The sequence below is a fragment of the Parasteatoda tepidariorum genome, chromosome 5, assembly GCF_043381705.1.
Source record: "Parasteatoda tepidariorum isolate YZ-2023 chromosome 5, CAS_Ptep_4.0, whole genome shotgun sequence".
Lineage (NCBI taxonomy): Eukaryota > Metazoa > Arthropoda > Arachnida > Araneae > Theridiidae > Parasteatoda > Parasteatoda tepidariorum.
In genome coordinates, this window is record NC_092208.1 from 60753869 (window position 1) to 60778522 (window position 24654).

Below are 24654 nucleotides of genomic sequence, written 5' to 3' on the forward strand. Positions count from 1 at the left end.
AGAATTTAATGGCGCGAGACTTCGTAGCTACTAGTCTTGGCAAAATACAAAAGAAAATTGTATATTGAAGGTAATAAATTCAAATTATTTTAAACTTTGCCCCCTCCAAAATAATGGATAACGACTACTACAGTAGCTTGGTACCTCTATGATTAAATCTTAACATTTACATTAGCATAAATGCTCTGATATTTTGTGAAATAAATTAGTTAATACTGTTCCTGCTTCTTAGTACATAAATAGTAGAATTAAAAATGGATTCATAATAATACTCGACTTTATAAATGGCAGGAATTATCGGTCGTTTTTGTGAAAGATTCCTTTAACAAAAAGAATGATAATACATTTTCAAAAAAGGTAAATGAAACCTTACCTTATAATTAAGATGTAACGAAGATTGGTGATGAATCGAAATAAGGATGAAACACAAAACAAAACCACAGAGCACAATGACTAGAAGTATAATGGACCACCATACTCCATCAAAGATGTAATCGTAACATCCTCTTACAAATCCACAAAGCAAAAATGTAAATACCACGTAACCTATCACGGACATCACCACAAGCTTGCCAGGACGCAAGTCAATATAAGCTCTCAATATTCTAAAACGTTCTCTAAGTTGACCAGCTTGATCTAATATGGGTGATTTATCGTCATTACTTTCTCCCACTGAAGAGAGCTCTTGACTATCTGACTTCAGCTCTGAAGCTGGTCTGTATCTCAGAATTATAACAGATGCACTGACCACGAGATATGCAAATAATGTGCCGATTGACATAACTTCTACTAAAGTATTGATGTCAAAAATTAAAGCCATAATGCAGGACAAGGAGGAAAAAATATACATAGCTCCTAAGGGTATTTTTGTTTTTATGTTGACGTTTGAACAAAAAGCGAATAGTAACCCGTCATCTGCCATAACGTACACAACTCTTGTTAATGCGAAAAGACTTCCAATTATTCCAGTGGCCATTCCACTAACAGCACCTAAAATTACGACTATTTTAGCCCAATGGGCCCCATGGTATGCTAGGGCTTCAGGCAATCCAGAATCATCCGCTATATCTTGATAATTAACCATGAGAGTTAAAACAGTAGATACTCCAACGTAGGCTAGAGTTGCAATGCCCATTGAAAACATGGTAGCCCTGGGGATAGATCTCTGTGGATCTTTCGCTTCCTCTCCTGATGAAGCTATCGAATCAAATCCTACATAGGCATAAAAGCAGGAAGCAGCGGCTGCCAGAACACCCGAGAAACCATAGGGCATGAATCCTCCTGTAGCCGGGTTTGTCCAATTCTTTGTATCAGCAAAATAAGCTCCCACCCCTATAATAGTTAATATTACAACCAGGTTGACGTATGAAAACACATTATTTAAATATGATGTCATTCGGACACCAAAGGACAGAAATATAACGAAGAAAATCAAAATTGCCAACGCAAGGAAGTCTAAGTATTCTGCCATAAATGTGTGGTGCATTTCTCCAATAACTGTTATCGTTCCATTTTTTATCATACCACCTGCTAAAGAGTCAATATAAGCACTGCAGGACCTTGCAATAGCCGCTGCTCCAATAACATGCTCTAGAGCGACGTTCCAACCGACTAAGAACGCCCAAAGTTCTCCAATAGCTAAATATGTGTATGAGTAAGCAGAACCCGATCTTGGATACCTCACACCGAGTTCAGCGTAACACAGCGCAGCTAAGAATGATGCAAACCCGCTGAATAAGAATGCTAAAACTATAGCTGGTCCTGCTGTTTTTTTGGCAACTGTAGCTGTGAGGACATATACTCCAGATCCAACCATATGACCGATGGCAAGGAGCGTGATGTCTGCCGTGTCGAGACAACGGCGTAAATTTGTTTCCATGAGATCTGTATCAACAAACTTCTTTCTAGTGAGACGGGATGCATAGCTTTTAATCCTTGTGGCTGTTCTTTTGGCTGTTGACACTACGCCTGAAATAGGAAATTAAAATTATGTTAAGCTGAAATCATAGGAAACCTTTTATTGCACTGTTAGTTTATTAGTCTCATTAGAAATTATAAAAATATATATCTATGTATTTTTTTCGCATTTTTAATGCTTACATCTTAGCAGAGAATTTGCTGCTGTTAATTGCAAAAGTAGTGGTATTTTTACTGGAATAATTCTGAAGTCAAGAATAATCAAGATTGAAGTAGGAATGGAATCTATCTTTATCTCATCCAGTAATGTATCGGAGTCACAAAATTGCGCTTTTTTTAGATTCAAACCTAACACAAATTTTGTAAATTGGATTTTTATTTCTTAATGTTCACACCATATATAAATAAAAAAAAACTCATCAAATCTATTTTAAAGAAGTTTGAAGAATACTAGTATTAAAATTGCTTTCTCAATTCTGCGTCATAGAATTTAAGAAACAAAAAACTTTTTCGCATTTTAATGTGGTTTCGAAAAACTCCAATATTTTGTTTAAAATGCATGCATTTCTTCAAATAAAGCTACAAAGACAATAATATTTAACAATTTAGAAAATAAGATATGGATAACTTGACAGAAGTAGTGGTCAACAAGTGGCTGAAAGTGGGCATAGCCTAAAATCGCGTTTAAGGCAATAAGGCAAAGGAATGTTTCTTAAAATTCGCATTTAAAAAAATTATTACCCTACCTGAACATCGCACTTGATTACGTTTTTAAACTACAATTATGACCACTGTATTTTAAATTGAAATAATAAGATATCCAGGAAAATTCTATGACTTTTAAGATGAAGCTTGAAAAATTTGTCCCGTAGTATAGCGCCCTCTTAAACACGCATTTTAAGGAGCTGTAATTTTCTTAAATACGCATTTTGAGCAGTGTCAATTTTCTTAAATACGCATTTTAAGCAGTGTCAATTTTCTCAAATACGCATATTGAACAGTGTCAATTTTCCTAAACACGCATTTTGAGTTGTATAATTTTTCTTAAATCAACATTAGTTATCAATATTAAACACGCAGTTTGAGCCGTGTCAATATTTTTTAAACACGCATTTCGAGCTATGTCCAAAATAACATAACGATATCACAACATATCATGGCAAGAATATTTAGCCTTATATTTTTAATTGCATTTTATTGGAAATTTAATTTCGTATTGCTAAATTTTAAACCTGATGTAACTAATAATTTGGAAATATGTAATATCTAACTTAGCAGCATTTGGAAATGATTTGAGTTTGTTTTTGTTTGAAAAATTTCGGTTTTAATAAAATTGGTTGTAATTGTTTCAAGTAATTCCTTTGTTGATTTTTTTTTTTGTTTTTGAACCTGGGTAACAATGTTACCAAAGTGAATATATCGATCACTGGATTCCGAAAAACCTACATTTTAGAGGTAACAGTACAATTAAGAGGATAGGCAACAACAACACAATATAACTTACATAAACTGCGACATGTATTCATGTGACAAACTATTAAAATAACCACGAAATTATAGCCCCGCCATGTTTATTTTTTTATGCAAATTAAATAAACTGATTTATTATTTAAAGCTATATTTGTCAGAATTATCTACTACTAAATATAAAGGGTTTAAATCCATATGTAATTCAAAAATCAAAAGCAACTAATGTGCAGTTATCCATTATCCCGTTCAAGAAAACACTATCTTTAGTTTGACAAACCATATAAATTTTATAGCCTATTTCATTCCTTGATAAAAAAAAAAATAACTTTATGTTCTGTCTGACACAAATACAATTTTATTAACATCATCAGGCCACGATTAAAAGTCCTCTTATTTTCGCTATGTTTAACTTTTTGAAGGGGTGTTTCGTAAAAAATAAACGGGGGCAAGCCACTTCAAATATTTTAGGTTAACAATTAATCTGTCGGAGACATTGTTTTTCTCGAAAAAAATTTTATTATAAGAAACACTATTGAAACAAGGAAAAATAAACGCATTTTTTTAGTTTATTCTTTCATTATTCATACCATAAATTCGTTTATGCCATTCATAATTAATTTAAATTTAATTCAATATAATTTTCTAAATATTGAGATATTTTATAGGTTTACTAAATGAAATTTTCCTACAAATGCTAAAAATTATTTCACAATGGGCCTTGGGCGCACCATACGGGGCACAATTCACCATTGAATTTTTGTTAATTTTTTTTTCTAAATTTTCTTCTATATACCTACAAATTTAAATTTTTATTAATTATCTTAATAAATGATTCCAGTTTGTGTTTCGATAAAATCAGGATAAAGCATTCATTTAAATTAATTTGTTTTGAAAAAGAAATAAACCCATGTTTTGATTTCAAGTAAAATAAAGGATTTATTTACGTAAAACATTAAAATTAATTATTTATCAATTCATCCTGATTCACAAGGAATTTATTGCAAGACAGCGTTATTTAATGCTGTTTTTCTTACTTTACTTTCTTCTTACTTTCTGTGTTTATGCAATATTTTTTCTTTTAAGTAAAAAATTTTTGCAAACATTTTTCATAAACTAAATAAAAAAGTAACATATGCTATTGCATATGCTACTTTTACTATGTTAAGTATGGGGTTTGTTGCAATTATCTACATTAATGTACAGTGCGCAAATAAATAAATAAACGGACCACCTAAATAACTTTTAAACTAATGACCGGATCTTCACGTTCTGTAACTCAATCTTAATGGTTCGAGGAGTTGACCTCAAATATGATAATTAATAAGTGCAGACGATATTTTAAGTTGCAAAAATCAGATACAAAAACTTTCTTTCTCTGAATAAATACGGGTTTCTGACACCCCAGATATAGAGGGTAGCCGCAGACTGGGAAATATAGTCCCAATAGTTTTGTCAAGAGAGCAGTCCAAAGTTTGGACTTCTTATTGTTAATTTTACATTTTTTTTTATTATTTCGCTATATCTCGAGAACTTTGATACCGAATTGAAAAATTTTCGAACAAAATTATAAAACTCGTTTATCCGAAGATAATTCCATGCAAAATATAACTTATAGCAAATATTTATTATTTTTTATTATCTTATTTAATAACAATAGAAAAATTTTGAATAGTAAGGTATAAAAAATTTTACGTGATTTTAAAGATTGCAATTTTAAGAGTCAAAATACGAAATTTGAGGAAATTGATCGAATAGATCCTGAGAAATCGAATTTTTAAAAAGTCGTATCTTTTGAATTCGATCTCTTAGGAATTATTTGGCCGATTTCGCTCAATATTATATTTTGCCATTTAAATTTCTTTTAAAATTATGAAGCAAAAAAATTGCATACCTTACAATTTAAAAAAAATTTGACTGTTATTAAGCAAAATAATAAATATTTACTAAAATTTATATTTTGCATGGAATTATCTTTGGATAAACGAGTTCTTGAAACGAAATAAACGAGATGTTCTTGAGATATGGTGAAATGTGCAAAAAGTAAAATTAACATTAAGGGGAGGGATGCAAACATTGGACCGCTCTCTTGACCAAAACTATTTGGACCAAGATTGCGACCACCACCTATATTTTAAGGGTTAGAAATTCGAATCCGTCGAGAAAAAAAAAAGGTACGTTAATTCAGAGAAAAAGCGTTTTTGCGTCTGATTACTTAACTTAAAATATCGTCTGTACTAATTATATGAGATCCCCCCTCGAACTATTAAGATTAAGTACCTATTTTTGATCGATTTCGATATATCTAGTATTTGAAGATCCAATCATTTGGTCAAAAGCTATTTAGGGTGGTCTGTTTTTTGAAGTTATACTTCTTATGCGACTTCCAACAAGGTTGCGTTAAACGTTTAACGCTACATTTTTATTGGCCGGGAAATCACGTGGTAGGATCCAGTTTTCCCTCATTCATTTCCATATTGTTTTGGTTCTCACTAGCATAAAAGTCATAAAAGTATTGTTTTTCTATAAATATTTTTTCAGTTTGTTTTGATACACATATAATTTAATAGGGTAGTATTTTTTATTTTCAAATTTAGTGGATAACAATTGTAAAAAATGAGTGAAAACAATCCCACGGCGGATTTAAGGTTATGTCAAGGTACGTCTCTTGTGAATATCAATTGATTGTTAGGTTTTCTCTTCTGAAATTACATTATGACGCATTCACATACATTATAAACACAAATACATTTTCCAGGGCGAGACGATGAGACAACCACGAGCACTTCCACTGGTTCACGAGGCAAAAATGCACAATATTACCGTGATTACAGAGCACGGAAGCGAGCGGAGCAGGAAAAAGAGTCGTTGAATAGAATTAGTGATCCTTCTACGACTGCTGATTCTTCTACAATTAACGTCGCAGGTTGCGAAGTTTAACTTCCTTCGCGCGGAGGGACTCCACACACTATTTTTTTTTATTTTGCGTACTGTACAGTGCGTAACCGATTCGAATTTCTGACCCCCCAAAATATGGTCCCAATAGTTTCGTCAAGAGAGCGGTCCAATGTTTCCACCCCTTTTAATGTTAATTTTATTTATTAGTGAGAACTTTTTAAGCGAATTTAAAAAAATTTGCACAATTATAAAATTTGCTTTATTAATCTATGCAAAAATCTTTATTAATCTATGCAGAAAATTAGTTTTTATAGTAAATTATTTTTTTAAAATTATTTTATTCAATTATATTTGAAAACATTTTGCTAAGGTTTACAATTTCACTGACGCCATATGCATGACACTTGTCAGCTTCTGGAAAGAGTGAAAATATGTACTTTACGCTTCCTAGTTTATAAAATACTATTATATATAATCATAGTACTTTAAGAATATGTTCATACTTTTGCTGTTCGAAATACCCTAATTTTACTCTGCTTCCATTCGAAAATTATTATACAAAATATGACTAAGTATTTAAGAATAATAGTGGTATGAGTATCTCTTGTAAGTCTTCTTTAACCGTCTGTTATTATTAAGCTAAATTACGAAAAACAAATAGTTCCAAGGTTAACTTTGACAACAAATTGAAAAAAAGAGAAAATGGGTGACATTTATAATAATGGCATAAACAGCCGTTTTCTGCCAGAAGTTTGTTGTGATGCTTTCTTAAGAAAAGTTAAAACAACTAAAAATGTTTATCATAAAATATCACGTCACGCTTCACAAAGTAAAAGGGTTAGTTCTATTTATATTTGGGAAAATTGGTCAAGCGTTTTCACTTAACCATGCATTTTATTGTTTTACTTTTCTAACACTTTTTCTTGTTTATTTAGAAGCACTGGAAACTAATAAATCGAAGTTGGAGTTTAAATCTTGAGTAAAAAAATAAATAAAGCAATGTTATGTGTTACAGTGAGATTTTAAAATGTAATAAATGTTGACATTCTCTAATAAGTATCGATATTCACATAGCCACTTTGGTGAATGTCCAAAGCGCTTGTTATATCTGTTTTATATTAAATTAATCGCGCAATGTCTCACACTTTTTGGCGTGTTATTAATCCGATTTATTGCTAATAAACCACGTCCTTTGGTAAATGTTATAGAAAATGCACATTATTAAAATCTCTTGTCATTTCCAACACTGTTTTTTTTCTTTTAAAGGATATGTGCTCTTTCCTTTAAAAGAAAACCTTTAAAAGGATAAAAACCTTTTTTACCTTTTAAAGGATAGGTGTATATACTAAATATTGATAAAAAAAAAATAATTCGAACCATCACCAAAATGATTATAGGAATGTCGAGATTTATCAGACTGCTGACGTTCTACCTTAAATTGTTAACGGTGACAGATACTTAGGGTTGTAAAAATAACATTTGAGAAGAAATCAATTTATACAGTACAATGAAGTTAAATAAAAACAAATACTATCAATTATCGAAAAGTCATAAAACAAGTTATATTGACGGCATTATCAATGTCTTTAGTTCTGAAACCTTTTAATGTGCAGTTGAAAGAGGAAACGGAATCTCTCATCTGAAAGTTCTTGAACAACTTTTGATTTAATAATCGGAATTTTTAGTAAGATGTAATTTTAATGGTTCCAGGGGCAAGCTTTAACTGTGCTATTTATTTGGTAATATGAGAGAATATTTAAAATTTTGTTCCAACATTTTAATCAAAGATCTTTCAAACTTTAATATCATTTTTACTTGTTGCATTTTTTACTGCATCTCTAAAACGAATTGCCGGCATTATTTGTAACTATTTTTTAAACCAGATTCGCAAAGATGATTTTATGTAAATTAACATCAAATGTTATTTATAGTTTTATTTACTTAATAATGCTGGAAACATCAGAAGCTGTAAAAATAATAAACGTTCACGTAATTTTTAAGTAAGCAATTTTAAATAATAAATTTTAAAATTTGATAGAAATGGATTGAATAATTTTCTAGGTATTAAAATTTAAAAATGTGACTTTCTTTATTTCTATGTACAAAATATTTAGAAAAAATAGTTAAAATGGTATAAAATATTTGATATTTCATTATCTATAAAATATTTAGAAAAAATGGTTAAAATGTTATAAAATATTTGGTTATTTCATTATCTATAAAATGAAATAAAAAGAGGGCAAAAAAACATATCTGGTATTAAGAAAGTACATAGAATAAAACACTTAAAAATGATTGCATTTCATACTTATTTTAGGTGTGATTATTATTTTAGATGTTCAAACTTATTTTAGGTGTGAATTTCGATAGACATTTCAGGTAGGTAGATATTTTATTTGCGTCGCACTAGGCTGCACAATAGGCTATTAGACTTTTCAGAGTTTTATACATTTCGACATAAAGTTAATAAATTTATATTTATCGGCTTTGCATTTAATGTTTAAAAATTTTAATTTTACTAAATTATTTAAAATTTATTCTTGTTGTAAAGCTTGTAAGAACTAGCTTTTCAATTAAATCCTTAATTATACATGGGTTAAATATATATAGCATTTTCAAAAACTTTTAAACAACATTAATTTTTAATAAATATACTTCATAAAATTTTATTAATTTTTTTAAAACAGTTATCATTTAATTATTGATAAAAATACAAGACTTGTTGAAATAATTTTGCATTTTATGAATAACGATTTAATTTTTAATTATTTTTTTGAAACTCAACTAAAGGAGAAAAAAAGATTTGGGATAAAGTACAGTGTCAAATAAAAATTATTTACCTGAATCTGATGAATCTCCCATCTTGCTTTTTGTTTACAAATCCTTATGTAAATTAATCTTTCAGAAAATTATGCTGCATCAAATATTTATCAATACAATATGTTCATCAAACGCTCCGTATGGTGACACTTAACGGCTTGAAAACGAGACATTTAACTTTTATTTTATAACTTTAATAATAATGATAATATCGTTAATAAATAAATTTCTAAAAAGTGTGAGATAAGTTAACAATTTTAGCAAAGGATCTGTGTTTGTATCGCGGATCTGACAACATCCCCTGTTAGATGTTTCACTGCACGGCCTCCCACGCTTCTCTGGAATGCTTTTGGTTTGACAGCTATCAGGGGAAAACTCGGATGATCGCCAAGATGAGAATGAAACGGCGCCGCTCTGACGAATTATCGCCAATCGAAAAAGTCCCACAGTAACTAAAAGAATTGGCAAATAGAAGGAGCATGCGGGCAGTTCGAAATCGATTTGTTTTTTCTTTACGAGGGAAATTATGAAATATAACGATTACTGACCTTTAAATATCTGACATGTCAAATTTCCACAATTTAAGTACATTTGATTCCATAATTTTTCGTTCATTACGTTATAAAAATTTAGGGAAATAGATTATACCATTTTAAAGCATTATTTTGCAATAAAAGCTTTGTTTGGAAACAAAAATTATTCATAAATGATTCGGAATTATTTGAACGAATTCGAATTTTCTTTCAACTCTACATATAACTTCTGTGTTATTTGCATTACCTCTTTTTTTTGGGACATTAATTATTATTTTATATTTTTAATTAAAAAGTACATTTGCTTATACTCGTATTTTTTTATTCATTACTTTACTTAACGAATTTTTTTTACAAATACTATAAATGACTTATTGATTATTATTTGAATATAATAAACACTGAAAAGGCGAAGTTTAGTTGAATTAAAAACAATTTTTGTAATAAAATAAGAAATATATTATTTGTTCCTAACACTATGTTATTTTCACACCACATGTAAGTCAGCGAGGGAAATTTTTTTATTATTGATGGCTGAGATTTCAAGCTTTATTGGCTTTAATTTCTTTTTAGCTACGAAATAAAAAGAAATCTATAGTTGTGGCTTTAAATTGAACAACTCCGAACATAATAAAAATTTTGTTTCAAAGTATATCGATTCATTTGAATTTGGAAATCTAAAAATTTTCATTATGTGTATTAGCTTTAAAAAAAAATTATTTTTTTAAAACTAAGTGCGTTAATATTTCAATGAAGTAATACAACAGACTCGTACAGAATGTATTTAATTAACTCATAGAGGTTTCAACAATTGAGTTTGCTTTAGCTTCACATTATGAATTTTGAAAAGGACAATCGAATATTTGAGCCTTAAAAAGAAGAAGAAAGAAAAAAAGTGCTTAAATAACAAACTGTAAAAGAAAATACACATGGAAAGCATATTTAATTTAAAATAAAAAAGCTCTAAATAAAACTAAATGTTTTTCATACATATTTGTTTTTAAAATTCTCACAGATAGAAGTTGGCAACATTTTATAGTTTTTATCTTCTAAAGCAGTTTAAGTAAAATAGAAAGAAGTATTATCTAAATTTCAGAGTATTGATTTTCCCTTTAATATTAGAAATTAGAAAACGCTGCGGGTTTTAAGAAATAAAAGTATTACGACTTTCAAAAGTCATGCTTTCAATATTTTATTTTATAACCATCGTTGCACAGCTGACAAATTTTTTTAAAATTTATGGCTACTAATGTTCAACTTCGTAGCCTTGTAATTTTGAACCTGAGCCAGAAGACAAGGGATTAAGTATTATGAGAAATTTGCCTTCGTGCAGGACTTTTTGATAAAATTCACCCGCATTTGCGTTACACGGAGCAGAATACCCTGAAACCTTCCACGGTTAGCCTGACGGCAAGGGGACTCTAACCCATCATCTGTATACCACTGAGGATGTTTTACGTTCGCACTATGGTTGATGCGAGCCGGGAGCGGAATTCGTTTCGATCAGCTGTCGCTGTAGTTTTTAATATTTCATTAATGAGTGATGATATATCTAAAACAAAAAGTAAGAAAGAAAAAATATGCGATACTAGGATTCTCCATCCCCTGCTCGCTAGTGCTCGCCAATTCCTGGAACTGCTTCCGCAATTTCCTACGGATGAGCTTGCTTCGCTCGCTCATTGGATACTTTACTTCCAACTAGCTTGTATACTTCTTTGAAGACTAAAGTTTAGAATAAATAATTTAAAAACTTTTCTCTGTACAAAATTCAAAATATATCTTTGGTTGTTTTTTTTTTTTTTTAAACAAAATTCTAAATATGTACATTTCAATATTGCTTTGGAATTGCAGACAATTTTCATATCTTATGTACACAAATCTAAATTTCAGTGTTCAGAACAACAACAGCAGTGACTCCTTTGTTTTATTACAAATATATAAGAACCAAAGAAAAGAGTAAGAAAAGGAGTATAGTCTTAGTAAAAAAGGTTAAATTAAAGTAGTATTTGATGGTTGAAAGAAATCCTTACTATGAGTTCATTGTTAACAATTCAAATTTCTCAGAGGCAGTTCTTAAATTCTTAATCTCTAAATTTTATTATTCCTATGCACGATTTTCTAAATTTAAGTATTCAGACGCATAACAGCTTCTAGTTCTCAAGTTTAGCATAAAATTTTAAAATGCTAAAAAATAAAAATGAAAAAGGATCATAATAATAAAGAAAGTGAAAATTACGGTAATATTTAGCAGTTGTGACTCTCTCTTTACCTTTGATTTTATAACCGTCGTTGAACAGCCGACCCATTTTTTGGGTTTACGACTACTAATATTCAACTCCGTGGCCTTGTCATTTTGAACCCAATCCAGAAGACAAGGGAACTCCTGGATCAAGTATAGGGAGAAAGTTGCCGCCGTGGAAGACTTTTTGATGGAACTATTCCGCATTTGCGTTACATGGAGAGGAAGACCACGATAACCTCCCACGGTTAGCCTGACGGCAAGGGGACTCCAACCCATGATCCGTCTACCACTGAGGATATTTCAAGTCAGCGCTGCGGTCGGTGCAAGTTGGATGCGGAATTCATATCGACCAGCCATCAACGGGATCGAACCCCGGTTCACCCCATTGGAAGGCGAACGCTCTATCCCCTGACCCATCACGGCTTCTTTTCCGTTGATTATTATATTCAGTACGTAGATTATCAAATATAGTTTAAACTCTGACAAAATTTAACTTAAAGAAAATAAATTTAATCAAAGCAATCAATTAATCAAAGCAATATTTAGCTTAAAGTATGGAATAATAAAACAGCGTTTAGCTACTTTGCTTCATGTTTATGCCAGAGCGTGAAAAGAGATGTTATCAACTTTATAACCACGTACAAGCAGGGCCGGATTAACCTATAGGCACACTAGGCACGTGCCTAGGGCCTACGAAATTCAGGGGCCTACGAAAAACTTGGGAGAAAAAAATTTGTTGACAAAAATAATTTAACTTTAAAAACAACAAGTGTATTTTGCACAAAATTATGAAGATACAAATAAAAATATAATATTTTTCGGTAATAAATTATTTTGCAGAATCTTATGATCTAATATATTACTTTTTTACGATTTTTGGATTCAACGAAATCTTGTATTATGCTGTCGAATTCCAAATCGATATCAACTGCAATATCGGCAGTATGTCGGTATTGCAGATAAAGTTCGATAAACAAATTTGAAAATTAAAATCCATATTAACAAAAATGTAAAAAAAAAAATATGCAAGAAAATTTTAGCATATATTTTGAAAAGAGGGGAGGAGTGGGGGAGGGAGGGGAGGGCCCAAAAACGGCTATGCCTAGGGCCTACGAAAGGTATAATCCGGCTCTGCGTACAAGGGTTAGGAATGGTAACGTAAATAATGGAAATTACTAATTTCTTCATATTCTTCAAGAAATACTTAGGGAAATATTTTAAAACTTAATAAGTGTATAAGACATTGGATTTCTCATACATATTAACAAATAATACATATTAACATACATCTCATACATATTAACGTAAGCTTTAAACCAAAGCTATTAGAAGTTTGAAGGACCATCAATAAATTGCGAACGAAAAAAAAAAAATTTCTGAACACCGTATGCCAAAAAATGCAGTGATAAGCTTGTAACTCATGCCAATTACGTTGATATTCATATGAAATAGCTGCACAAAATTTCACAAATCTAGCTTAAATATTCATGAAATGTTTATGAGCATTTTCAAAAATAAAAAAACTAATTTTTTATTATTTACGTTTTTTTTACTATAACTGCAGTAATATTCACTAAAATTAAATTAAATTTAAGAGTAATTTTAATTGATAGCAAAAATACCTCGTTAAAATTTGAAAAAAAAATTCGTTAAAAATTGCGCAGGATACGAGTATTTAAAGTAATATTTTTATAATCCGCATGCACGGAAAATATTTAAAAAACAATTTTCGTGATTTTGTTATGGATCGTATTGGATAACTTACGAAAAATTCCAATTTAAATATCTTGAAAATTTAAAAAGTTTCTAGCAATTTTTCTAAGTCAGATTTTGGAAAAAAAAGTTTTTTTTTCCTCCTTTTTTTTGAATAGTAAGGGGTTTTCTACAAATTTAATTGTGTAGTATTGAACAAGATTTATTAAAAATGACATCGGAATTTATAGCACCAGACTCTGTTAAATTATGTTTGTTTCGCATGATTTATTTCCTAATACCATTACATTTTGTAGTCCGGACCATAATTTCAGGGTATTATCATTTGTTATAAAATTTTGCTTTATGCTATAAAATGACATTTGTTGAAAAACCCCTTTTCATTTAGAGCTTTCAATAAAAAGTACAAAACTTCTTAGAAATTTGCCTCATGCTTAAGACAACGTGTGAAAAGAAACGTCATCGATTTTACAACCACGTACGTTTTTACTTAAAATATGGAATATATGAAACATCATTTCACTGTTTTGCTTTATGCAAACTCTGAAATTTCACCGATTTTATAACCACGTGCGTATAAAAAACCCATTAAGTTAAGTTAGAAATTATTGTATAGATGAGAATTATCAGATGAGAATACCCACATAAAAAAATGAAAGCGCAATAAATTTTATCTCGCAATAAATTAAAAAAAAAAAATTCTTTGAAATTCTTACAATAGATATGAGTTATAGCTACTATATCACGCCGGTATTATACTCGTTAAATGCTAAAGGTAACTAAATCTTACGGTATTGTAAACTAAATTTGTGGATAAAGAAGTACACGAAAAATAAAAAAATAAACAGAATAAAGATCATGAAATTTGCATTTGCTTAATGAAGATAAAATTTCTGTGGTATTTCCATGCAATATTTTTTTTATTATACCTTATTTGAATAGAAGGTTATTAAAAATATGTTAATAGGAAAACGACTGATTAAAGCAAAAAATAAATCACTTTGAGAAACTTGTGTTTCAGTTTCATTTTTACAGAGCAAATAATTTTTATTTGATGTGTAGAAACACTCGGCAAAAATAAAAACTTGATAATGCCATTTTAGTACAGGTAAAAAGAATAAAAATATTTTTATTTCTTGTTATTTGAAGTAATAATATTAGAGTTAAGATTTCTGGGAAAACCGCGCTCAAGATAAAGTGAATCTGCTATCAGAGTTTCATTGCCTTAGTTCGCCCTGCATTTACCATAACTTAGTGTTGTACAATTTAAAAATTCTTCAATTTCCACTTTTGATTTGCTCGAGTAGAAAAATCTCATCTTCTTGAAGTCAGAACTTTAAATAGTGGTTGAAAACGCGACTTTTATTTTGAAATATATAACTTTGAAGAAAGGAAGTTTATAAATGTTGTTTTTTTTCTTTCAAATAACAATCTATTTTTCTCTAAAACTCTAATTTTTTTGTAATTTTTGCATGTAGAAGGTTACTTAAATCAGCGGTTCCCAAATTTTTTCGGTTATGGAACCCTAAATGAACAAACTACTTTCGGCGGAACCCCACTTTTGTAAATAATAAAGAATATAAAAACAATCACGAGCGTATTAACCATTAAAAGACTATTTAGAAAATATTTAATAAGAGGAATGGAATCTTTCCATAATTTTGTTCATTAGTAGTCTTAAATTAAATTTTATATTCGACAGTTGAATTCGCTCTCAAGAAGCTGTTTAGATTAATTTTAAATTTGTTGTTGCAAATACATTAAGCTGAAAATGAAATAAATAAACAAAATTATGTTTTTTGTTGAAATGGAAGCTAGAAGAACTGCTATAAACGTTGAAATGGTTACCAGGGAAACATATTCTCTTATTAACGAATTTAAATATTTTATTTTGATGTCAAAAGCGCGATGTGAAATACTAATGCATTTTTTCACAAATGCTGGTCTATTTCATATTTTAGTAAAGATATTATTATTAGAAAAATAAGAATTTAAAAAAAAAAATCTATTTCTTTTACTATGATTTCATAGAGAGAACCGAAACATCAAATGAATAATTGATTATTTAATAGATTATTTATTTGATCTATTTATAAATACAGACTTCAAAAATCATTACTGTGAGATAAAAACAATTCTTTACTCTCGGAACCCTAGGATTCCGCGGAACACTATTTAGGAACCGCTGACTTAAATAATGCATATCTTCATATCCTGGTCAGAAAAAAAATCTACTAAACTCAAATAATAAAACTATATTAACTTGATCCAAAGAGTCTCTTGAATTTTTTACCTTTTTTTATAATTTTTCATTGCATTTAAAAAATCAGACCAACAAGAGTAATGATTTATAATAGAGATATTTTTACATAGATCATAAAATATGATAAAATATTTTTAAGTGCCAAACGTATATCAAATTTTGTTCAATATATTAGACCCTGGATCTGAGGAAGCTAATAGGTTATAAACAACAAATTTATTCTTTTGTTGCAGCGAACAGAAATTTTTATTACCTTATGCTAAAGGCGGCGAATAAATGAAAGAACCCTAATTAAAAAATGTAGAACAAGATATTTTGAGCAATATTTCATGCAAAAATATTATCATTTGCTTATTCGAATAAATAATTACCATTATTTAGTTGAACACAAATTATCTTTTCTTATTATGTTCAATAGAACAAAAAATCTTTTAGTAGCTTATGTCTCAATAATATATTCTTTTTTTTTCTATTCACAAATATTACTTCATTGTTAATCTTGGAAGAAAAATAACAGAATTCGAAATAACCAATATTTAACAGGAACTCTAAGCATTGGTAAGCGGGAATGATGATTTTAAATTTTGATTTGATAACTTTTGTCTTTGTTCGATGATTTAAAACCAAAATCTCGTTCCGTTTCCAGTTCTTTATTTTCCGGAACAGCATACAATGTTTTCCGCAAGAGCTCACCACATTGTCAATCAGTCAAGAGCTTTGAGAAATATAATGATGAGCCACAGCACTTTTTCCCAATGTGACATTTTTTCATCAAATTGTTTCGTATGTATAGTTCTCAGAAAGAAATCCTTTTGAATTTTCACTAGAACAGTGCAACACACAAGCACGTAATGATTTCCGGGAAATCAAAGCGTTTTTCCCCAAAACTGCTCTCCTGAACAATTTGAAAATTTTCTCATTTATCCGAAGGCATTTCAATTGAAGAACTAAGTAAAAGGGTATATTCCAGGGGTGGCCAAGCTCCTTAATAGTCGAACCAATTTTCAAAATTTGAAATTTTTCGCGAGCTGCAATTAAATACGTATTTAAAAGGTATGCTAAAAAGGTATTACTCTTTTTTTTAACAGAAATTATATTTATTGAAAACATATCAATAAAAGTACAAAATATGTGTATTGAATTAAAATACTAAAAATTAAACACATTTATTTTACTTCTCTTGATAATTCTTTAAAATTTGGTGAATAGTTGGTAACAGCATTTCTCAGTAATTCTTGGAAATGCTGGTTAGTTAATATACTGATCGGTGCTTGGATTTCACGAATTTAAAAGTGGAATAAAATGATTCACATAAGTACGTTGTTCAGAATATTGAAATAATTCGGCAAGCAGCCTTTTTTAATTCAGGATACTTCGATTCTGGTACAAAGTTCCGAAATTCATTAATCGACTTCGACTTATATTTTAATTGTAGAGCTTGACCTTCTTGCATCTCTATTAATTCTAATTCTCCAGATGCTTTTTGGGTCATAATTATATTAGAAATGGAAAACTAGCCTTGAATTATGTTAATTTCAAATGGATTCCGAAAAAAAATCAAGAGACGATTTAAAATATTTCAAGTCTTGAAATCTATTTTAGAATTCCGTCAATATTCCTTCTAGTTTTTTTATATACTCGTTGAGTTTTTCTTGTTTAATAATGGAACAAATTTTTTTTAATTCGAGGAAAATAACAAAATGTTTTATTTTTAATGTCATTTTCAAAAAGTTGTAATTTAGTTTGAAAACTAAATATACGATGTGAGAGGTCATTTATTATTTTATCTCTCCCCTGAATTGTAAATTCAGTGTTTGCAAATGTTCCATGACATCAGTTCAAAACTTGAAGTCTTGTAACCACTCGTCATCGTCTAATTCTGATTAGGTTATTTCCTTTTCTTTTAGAAATGCAGTTATTGGATCAAACAAATCTACGAAACGATTTAATATGTTATAGCTAGATAACCATCTAATAATGCAAAAGAAATTAATGACATTTGAAAGTTCTTCGTCCTTTAATTCTTTAAGGAAATTTTTGAATTGTCGATGATTTTTTGCATTGGTGCGAATGTATTTTACAATGTGAAACACTGTTTTCATAACATCAGGATATTTTAAATATTTTGTAACGAGATGTTCTAGTTGAATTATGCAGTGAATCGGTATGAGTTGTGGAATTTGAGAATCATCTCTTAAAAGCCCAATAAGACCAATTTTTTTTACCCAGCATTGCCGGAGCGAGCATTGTGTGATGCTGCGGAAAAAAAAGAAAGAAAAATGAAGTGTCGCCGATATGTTGTCAATATTATTTGTTTGTTTACGTTGCGAAATGTCATTGCAGATTTTACTTTTTCTAAGAAAAAAGAATAAATTATTGGTAGATCGTGTTAATCGGTCTGGAATCGGTCGATCACGCCACTGTTTATGTTCGTTCGCGCAGTTTTCGATGAAACATATCGTTCTTAACTTGAACGGAAATGAAATTTGTTACAATAACGTACGTTGCACTTAGTCTTTGATATTTGCTGCCAGTAATTTAAAAGACATTTTGAAACTCATACGGAACGATAATAATTTTTTAAAATATAATACAGTACAGAACCCGTTATCCGGAAATCAGAAAACCGGAAAACCAAAAAACCAGAACGAAATTCGATAAATTTTCCTGCAATTTAAAAAACAAAAATTTTTTTTTTCCTCATAAGATTTTAGGATTTTTCTTTTTTGAAAGATGTTTACCTTACCATCATTTCAGAAATAATCATTAGTGTATTACCTCATCGTTTTTTCTTATTTTTAAGATTATTTCCAAATATTTTTTTAGTTGGGTTTAACACTAAAAAAACGGCTTTTTGTAGCGATTCAGAAAACCGGAAATATCAGTTATCCGGAATAGCGATAGTCCCGATTGTTCTGGATGATCGGTTCTCTACTGCAGCACAAAAATGAAAGGGAACTCGGGTACATTTATCGAGAGCCACAAATAATCCTTCAAAGAGCCGCACGTGGCTCGCGAGCTGCAGGTTGCCCCCCCCCCCCATGGTATATTCTACGCAAAACACTGGAACTTCCGCGTTGTTTAACAAAATATTGGTAACATTATAATTTGTTTTAAATTTATGTTCCTAGGGCAATAAGGTTAAGTTTTAATTCGTTAATGTTACTTAGAAGAAACTTGGAAAAAAAAACAGCACATTGAATCTTTATTTTATTAATCGAAGAAAACGAAAACAGTCATCAAATCCCAGAAAAAAGGGAAAAAAACCGAAGACAAATAGCCTAACGTATGTAAATTTTTTCCATTCCGCAAGTTTATAACTAGACAAATCACTTTTAAATAGGAAGGAAATGCACCCTATCAGTGATTCAAAATCCAAAAATTTCAAGTTCATTTCATCAGTAAGAAATAAAGCAGAGTAGGAAGAAAAACAAGTGTTTTATTTATTATTTTTATTCGTCGAAGAACACATCCTGTGGAAATTTATGGTTTGACTTTTATTTAGTTAATGACAACCCTTCTTTTTTATGTAAATAACTTTAAATTACTTTGAAAAGTATATGTTTTCAAATTGGTTAAGAACAAAAATATTCTTTTCGTTCGTAAAAATATTTTGCACTGAGAGATTACTATACTTTATTTCGTAAGAATACATTATTTTAATTACAAGAATAATTATTCTTATCATTACAAGAATATTTTTCTTTTTAATCATAAGAATGGGTGATTTCTTTTCGTTGAAAGAACATTATTCTTGTCTTTTATTTAGTTATTGACAACCCTACTTTTTTTTATGTAAATACCTTTTAATTACTCCAATGAATGTGATTTCCAATTTAAGAAGCGAATGAAGTTTTTAATACATAAACTACTGTTTAGAAAACATGTTTAATGTTTAGGAAGGTTCACAAAGACATAATACATTTCGTAAGAAATCACTAATTCGTGGCTTAGAACCACTAATGTGGTTTTGATCTTAAATACCAATGAGATGGATATATAAATAGAGTCAAACGCTATTTTACGAAGTGAGATTGAAATGTCCAGTTCTTTTAAGAAAGCAAAGACTTGACTGTCACTTTATTTAATCACCTACTGTTCGAATTCAACCAAAAGATGTCGCTCAACGCTTTTCAATCGATGCGACCAAATAGTATCTTAGCAACAGATTTTAGAAGGTGGCCACCTACAACGCCTTACCACCATCCCAGCATGTAAATCTTTCTCTTTTTATCACCATAGCAGCTTATTACATTACTTCCGACGAAAGTAATTCACTTGGCAAAACCTAGTCTTTTCAGAATTTAAAATTGCACGTCCCATTGGATGTAGATAAAAAAATATTACAAATTTAATTTTAAAATATTTTTTAACATAATATTAAAATATTTCCATTTTTGTCTTCCAATCACTGTCACTTATTAAGATTTCCTGTCTTGATTAGATGATTCCTAAACACTTCCTAAGATAAAGATTTCCTGAGAACTGTCGCTTATTAAGATTTCCTTTTTTTATGTAAATTAAGGCTGTTTATTTCAGTGCTTTCTGTTAAAGTAAAAATTTAAAACTTTAAAATACAAGGCAAGAAAGCATTTATAGAGGTTTATAAAAAAGATTTATATCGTTTTTACCTTCGTAAAAATTGTTTTCCCGTAGTTCCAACTGGAAGAATAATAGAATATCAAAAGATTGCCTTTTCTTAGCTTAAAAGTAAGACTAAAAATCATAAGATCTAACTTCTTTGCACAAGAATATAATATATAGTTGAATAATTTTACTGTCTCTCTATATTAAAAAATCGTAGAATTTAACAGTTATCGTTCGATATTAAAAAATCATAATTTTACTGATATCTTTCTCGATATTAAAAAATCTTATGCGCCAATTTTACTCTTCACTCTCATTTGTTTTGCTGAGCAAAAGCTATTAAATTTAAAATCATAAAATTATTTAACATTCAAAATTTAGTTTGAATGTTAAATAAGTCCAACTTTACTCTTCATTTGTTTTGCTGAGCAAAAGCTATTAGATTTAAAAACATAAAATTATTTAACATTCAAAATTTAGTTTGAGAATTATTAACTGTCTTAACTTATAGCAAAAAATAGCATGGGGATCATGGAAATGCCACTACAGAGGTGAAATCTGACTTGCTGAAAGGAACTTATTTGTCTATGGACTTAACTCGAGTATTTTTTCGAAATTCCATCTTGTTCGAAAATTAATGTAACTTTTAGATTTTTTCTTCTTTTTTTTTGCGAATTGTTTCTCACTTTTTTGTTGTTGCTACATTTTGTTTTGATATACAAAAACTATACGAATTAAAAATTTGAAATTATGATGAGGTGTGATAAATATACAGGGATAGCGACAGAATAAAAAAAAATTAACATTCCATAATTAAATAGTTATTAACTGTTAAACTTGAGAAAATGTATACAAACTCATCTGCTTTCCACTGAACTACGAGTTGAAATTTAACACGCTGAAAAACCTATTTTTATTTGTTACCTTGATTTATTTTCTTTCAAAAATTATTAGAATATATATGGGGGGGGGGGGAATTGTGATTATTTAATAAAAAATAACTAAAATAAAAATTTTCTTTGCTGGCCAAAGTAGGAATTAATTTTTTTAATATTATTTGTTTCAAGACTGATGGTTTCAAATTATTTAGTTTTAGTAACACGTTTTAAAAGCACTATAAACAAAATAAACACGCTGTTTCATAATAATTTGGTGACGTCATGCTGCACGATGACGTTGGTCATTCAGATTAGAGCCCCTGTGAGCCTTGATTCAGATAGTCAGGCATAACGAATAAAAAATAACTAAGTATCACAGAAAGCACAATAAACAACTTTTTTGATTAGAGCTATAAGGTTGCAAATATGACTGATCTTATCTATAGAATAAATGACAAAATTGAATCATGTATAATTTATTTTAAAACAATGGCTTCCGCTAAATCAATGAGAAAATTCCATATTTTAAATGTTTCTGAATTAAAAATTTAACAATTAATGTTTCATGCTGAATATCGTATTTTTAGATTTAAAGCCTGCGGTATACAGAAACACACAAATTCTTTACTTTATTGTATTAGATAGATTTATTATTTGGCAATAGATTGTAAATTATCATAAAAATATTAAAACATAGCACTGTACGACACACTTTCCAAGCATTTTAAAACTCAAAACTTATTTACTTTGACTATTTATTATTTGTTTAATGGTATTGTTTTTAAAGGGAAAGTTTGTCTTAAGATATATCAAAAAGTAAAAGAATTCGATTGCATATTTTGCAACTCATTTACGATGCGTCTATTTTTTATTGCTCTTTACTTTATAAAATAAATAACACTGATTATTGTGTGGCAATAAAACTTTACAATACACTTCATAATATAAATTTATCAGTTTATGTTTGCTTTCGAAAAAAAGATCATCTTTTTTTCATTATTACGAGGTTAAAAAAATGTAGACAATTCATTAAAAAAAAAAAGGAAGTGAAAAGCATTTCGTCACAACCCCCACTTATCTGTGTCGTATTACCTTATAAATGCCAAATATTCTTATTATCATTTGCATGCGTATTGGGTGTTCAGTAATCCACGCCCTAAATAAATATATATTTAGAGTTACCAAAAATGAAGCTAAAAAAGTATTGAACATGTGAGGCGAGGATGTTATCCACTATGTCAACCTTCATCTATGAAAAGTTACCCCCACCATAGAATCTAGTTAACATGCCTTATACACTAGTGAATTTGGATTATATTTTTGTAGTGGTAGATGCACTACAGTACTCCCCCACCAGAATTATATCTATGATAGAATTTGATGAACGAATTCCGCTAGTTGATTCATTGCTGTTTTGTGAGAAGCCGGGAGAGCTGTATGAAGATCACTATACTTTTGCTAATCGTGAGAGTTGTATTAAGTTCACGGTCGTGGTCGCTCCTGTGTTGCCATTAGCAGTAGAGTGTATGCAGGCAGACGTTGTGTTTGATAGAGACTGAGTAGAAACAGCGCGAGGAGGTGGATAATGTCGCAGTCACAACTAGCGAGTCAACTGTTCAATGTGGATCATCCATCGCAGTAGGAGTGTTCAATTCGAAGTGGGCGTTACTGTCAAGGTAGGCGTGTTCACATCACGTCCGGGCCACCAATGTGGGGCGGAGAGTTATCGACTATGTCGACCTTCATCTATGAAAAGGTACTACCACCATAGAATCTAGTTAACATGTCTTATATACTAGTGAATTGGAATTATATTTCTGTAGTGGTAGATACACTACAAACACATTAAGTGTCGCTAAATAGTATTCAAGCAAGAAAAAAAAACGTTACTGAAACACTTGTAAGGAAGTGAGATGAAAAACATCAAAACCAGTTTGATTGCTTGAAAACATTTACGATATTTCTAAGAATTTACCTTTGGTTCTTTCAGCAAATTGAACAGGTTTTGATGTTTATATTCCCCCTTCTCCACTGGCGATTCGCTGGATTTCGATAGCGTTTCAGTTTTTTCCTCGCTCAAAGATATTCTCCTCACTCATTATGTGCATACTGTTGCTGTATACTTTCTTTATTTCATTTACCGTGAATGGATGGTGTTTTCAATATAAATGTAAACAACAACAATCTGAAGCTCCTGACCTTCGCTACTTTATCTGGTTAGAAAGTATACAGCTGCTTTGTACAGCTTATCTGCTAGGCGATATTTTAAAACATATAATTTTATTTCTAATAAATGAAATAAATTATGTAATATCCGAGCTCAAATCTGCTGTATTTCATAAGATATTAAGTAATTCTGGGGAGTTTGAAGCGGAAATTATAGTTTGCTACGGTCAGTATTTATAGTTTGCTGCGGTCAGTAAGCGGGTGGGTGACCACTTTGATCAGCCTGTGTAGAGACAGAGCGTGCACGGTATCGGTCCTCGTTAAACTGTTCTACCGTAAAGTGCTCGACTTCGCAGCTCATGTGGTCGGGCTACCAAAGCAGGGGAGCCATTCCCTCTGCAGAGGATCAAAATTGCAATGGCATATCTTCGGATCATCCTCAGGGATGTTTCTCAGATCGTCGCCAATAGCGAATTGTGCAGCTCTAGTGCTACGTATATAAATAAAGTACCTACCTAATTACTTAAGGTTGTATTGTTAAAAAAGGTGACATGTTTGCTAGATTTAGAAAGAACTCGCTTTTTTGGCGGTCCCGATTTGGCCTCTTTTTGTTTATTATTCTTTATTCTAGTTGCAAACTATGCACCATCATACGTTTGTGTTAGCATATTGTTTAACCAACGAGATTGAGCTCATTATGCAAAATTATTATTTAGGTTTCAATTTTGAAATTTGTATATTTTTGACAAGGTAAGAAATGTCTTATAACGAATCTTTTCTCAAATGACAATTCTTCTTGAAATGACAGGTCTTCAAATGACGATTCTTTTTTAAACATAAATAATAAATCAGATAAAAAAAAATGCATGCGTACAAGAAATACTAATAGAGTCTTAAAACACAATGGTTAAATTGTGAGCCAAATGGCTACAAAATACACCGGCAACAGTAACCCGGAAGTATAGGCAGTAAAGAGCTTGCAGTACACGCTAGTGTAGAGAACACTATCCATCCTTTTTTTACTTCATTTTTATCCAGGATACGATGGTTGTAAAACAAGCTATATATCCTTTAAAACACATTTATGTAGTTTTGATATCGTATATTTATTCGTAGATGATAACACAGCAATGGATATTTCTGCTAGCATGATGTTTTAGCTATACAAAC

The 24654-nt window shown here is 30.1% G+C and overlaps 1 protein-coding gene across 2 annotated transcripts in view; it reads right to left on the reverse strand.

Moving 5' to 3' along the window:
- LOC107446840 (cationic amino acid transporter 4) overlaps positions 1-24654 on the reverse strand; it is a 39700-nt gene that overhangs the window by 12740 nt on the left and 2306 nt on the right. Inside the window, exons 1-2 of one of the 2 annotated variants that reach the window (XM_016061612.3) lie at positions 9123-9568; positions 374-1968 (exon numbers count right to left, since the gene is read on the reverse strand). In XM_016061612.3, coding sequence (XP_015917098.2) covers positions 374-1968; positions 9123-9144 — 1617 coding nt within the window. In that variant the 5' untranslated portion in view covers positions 9145-9568. Of the gene's footprint in view, positions 1-373; positions 1969-9122; positions 9569-24654 lie in introns of those variants that run through there. The other variant, XM_043053795.2, reaches the window with a different exon arrangement.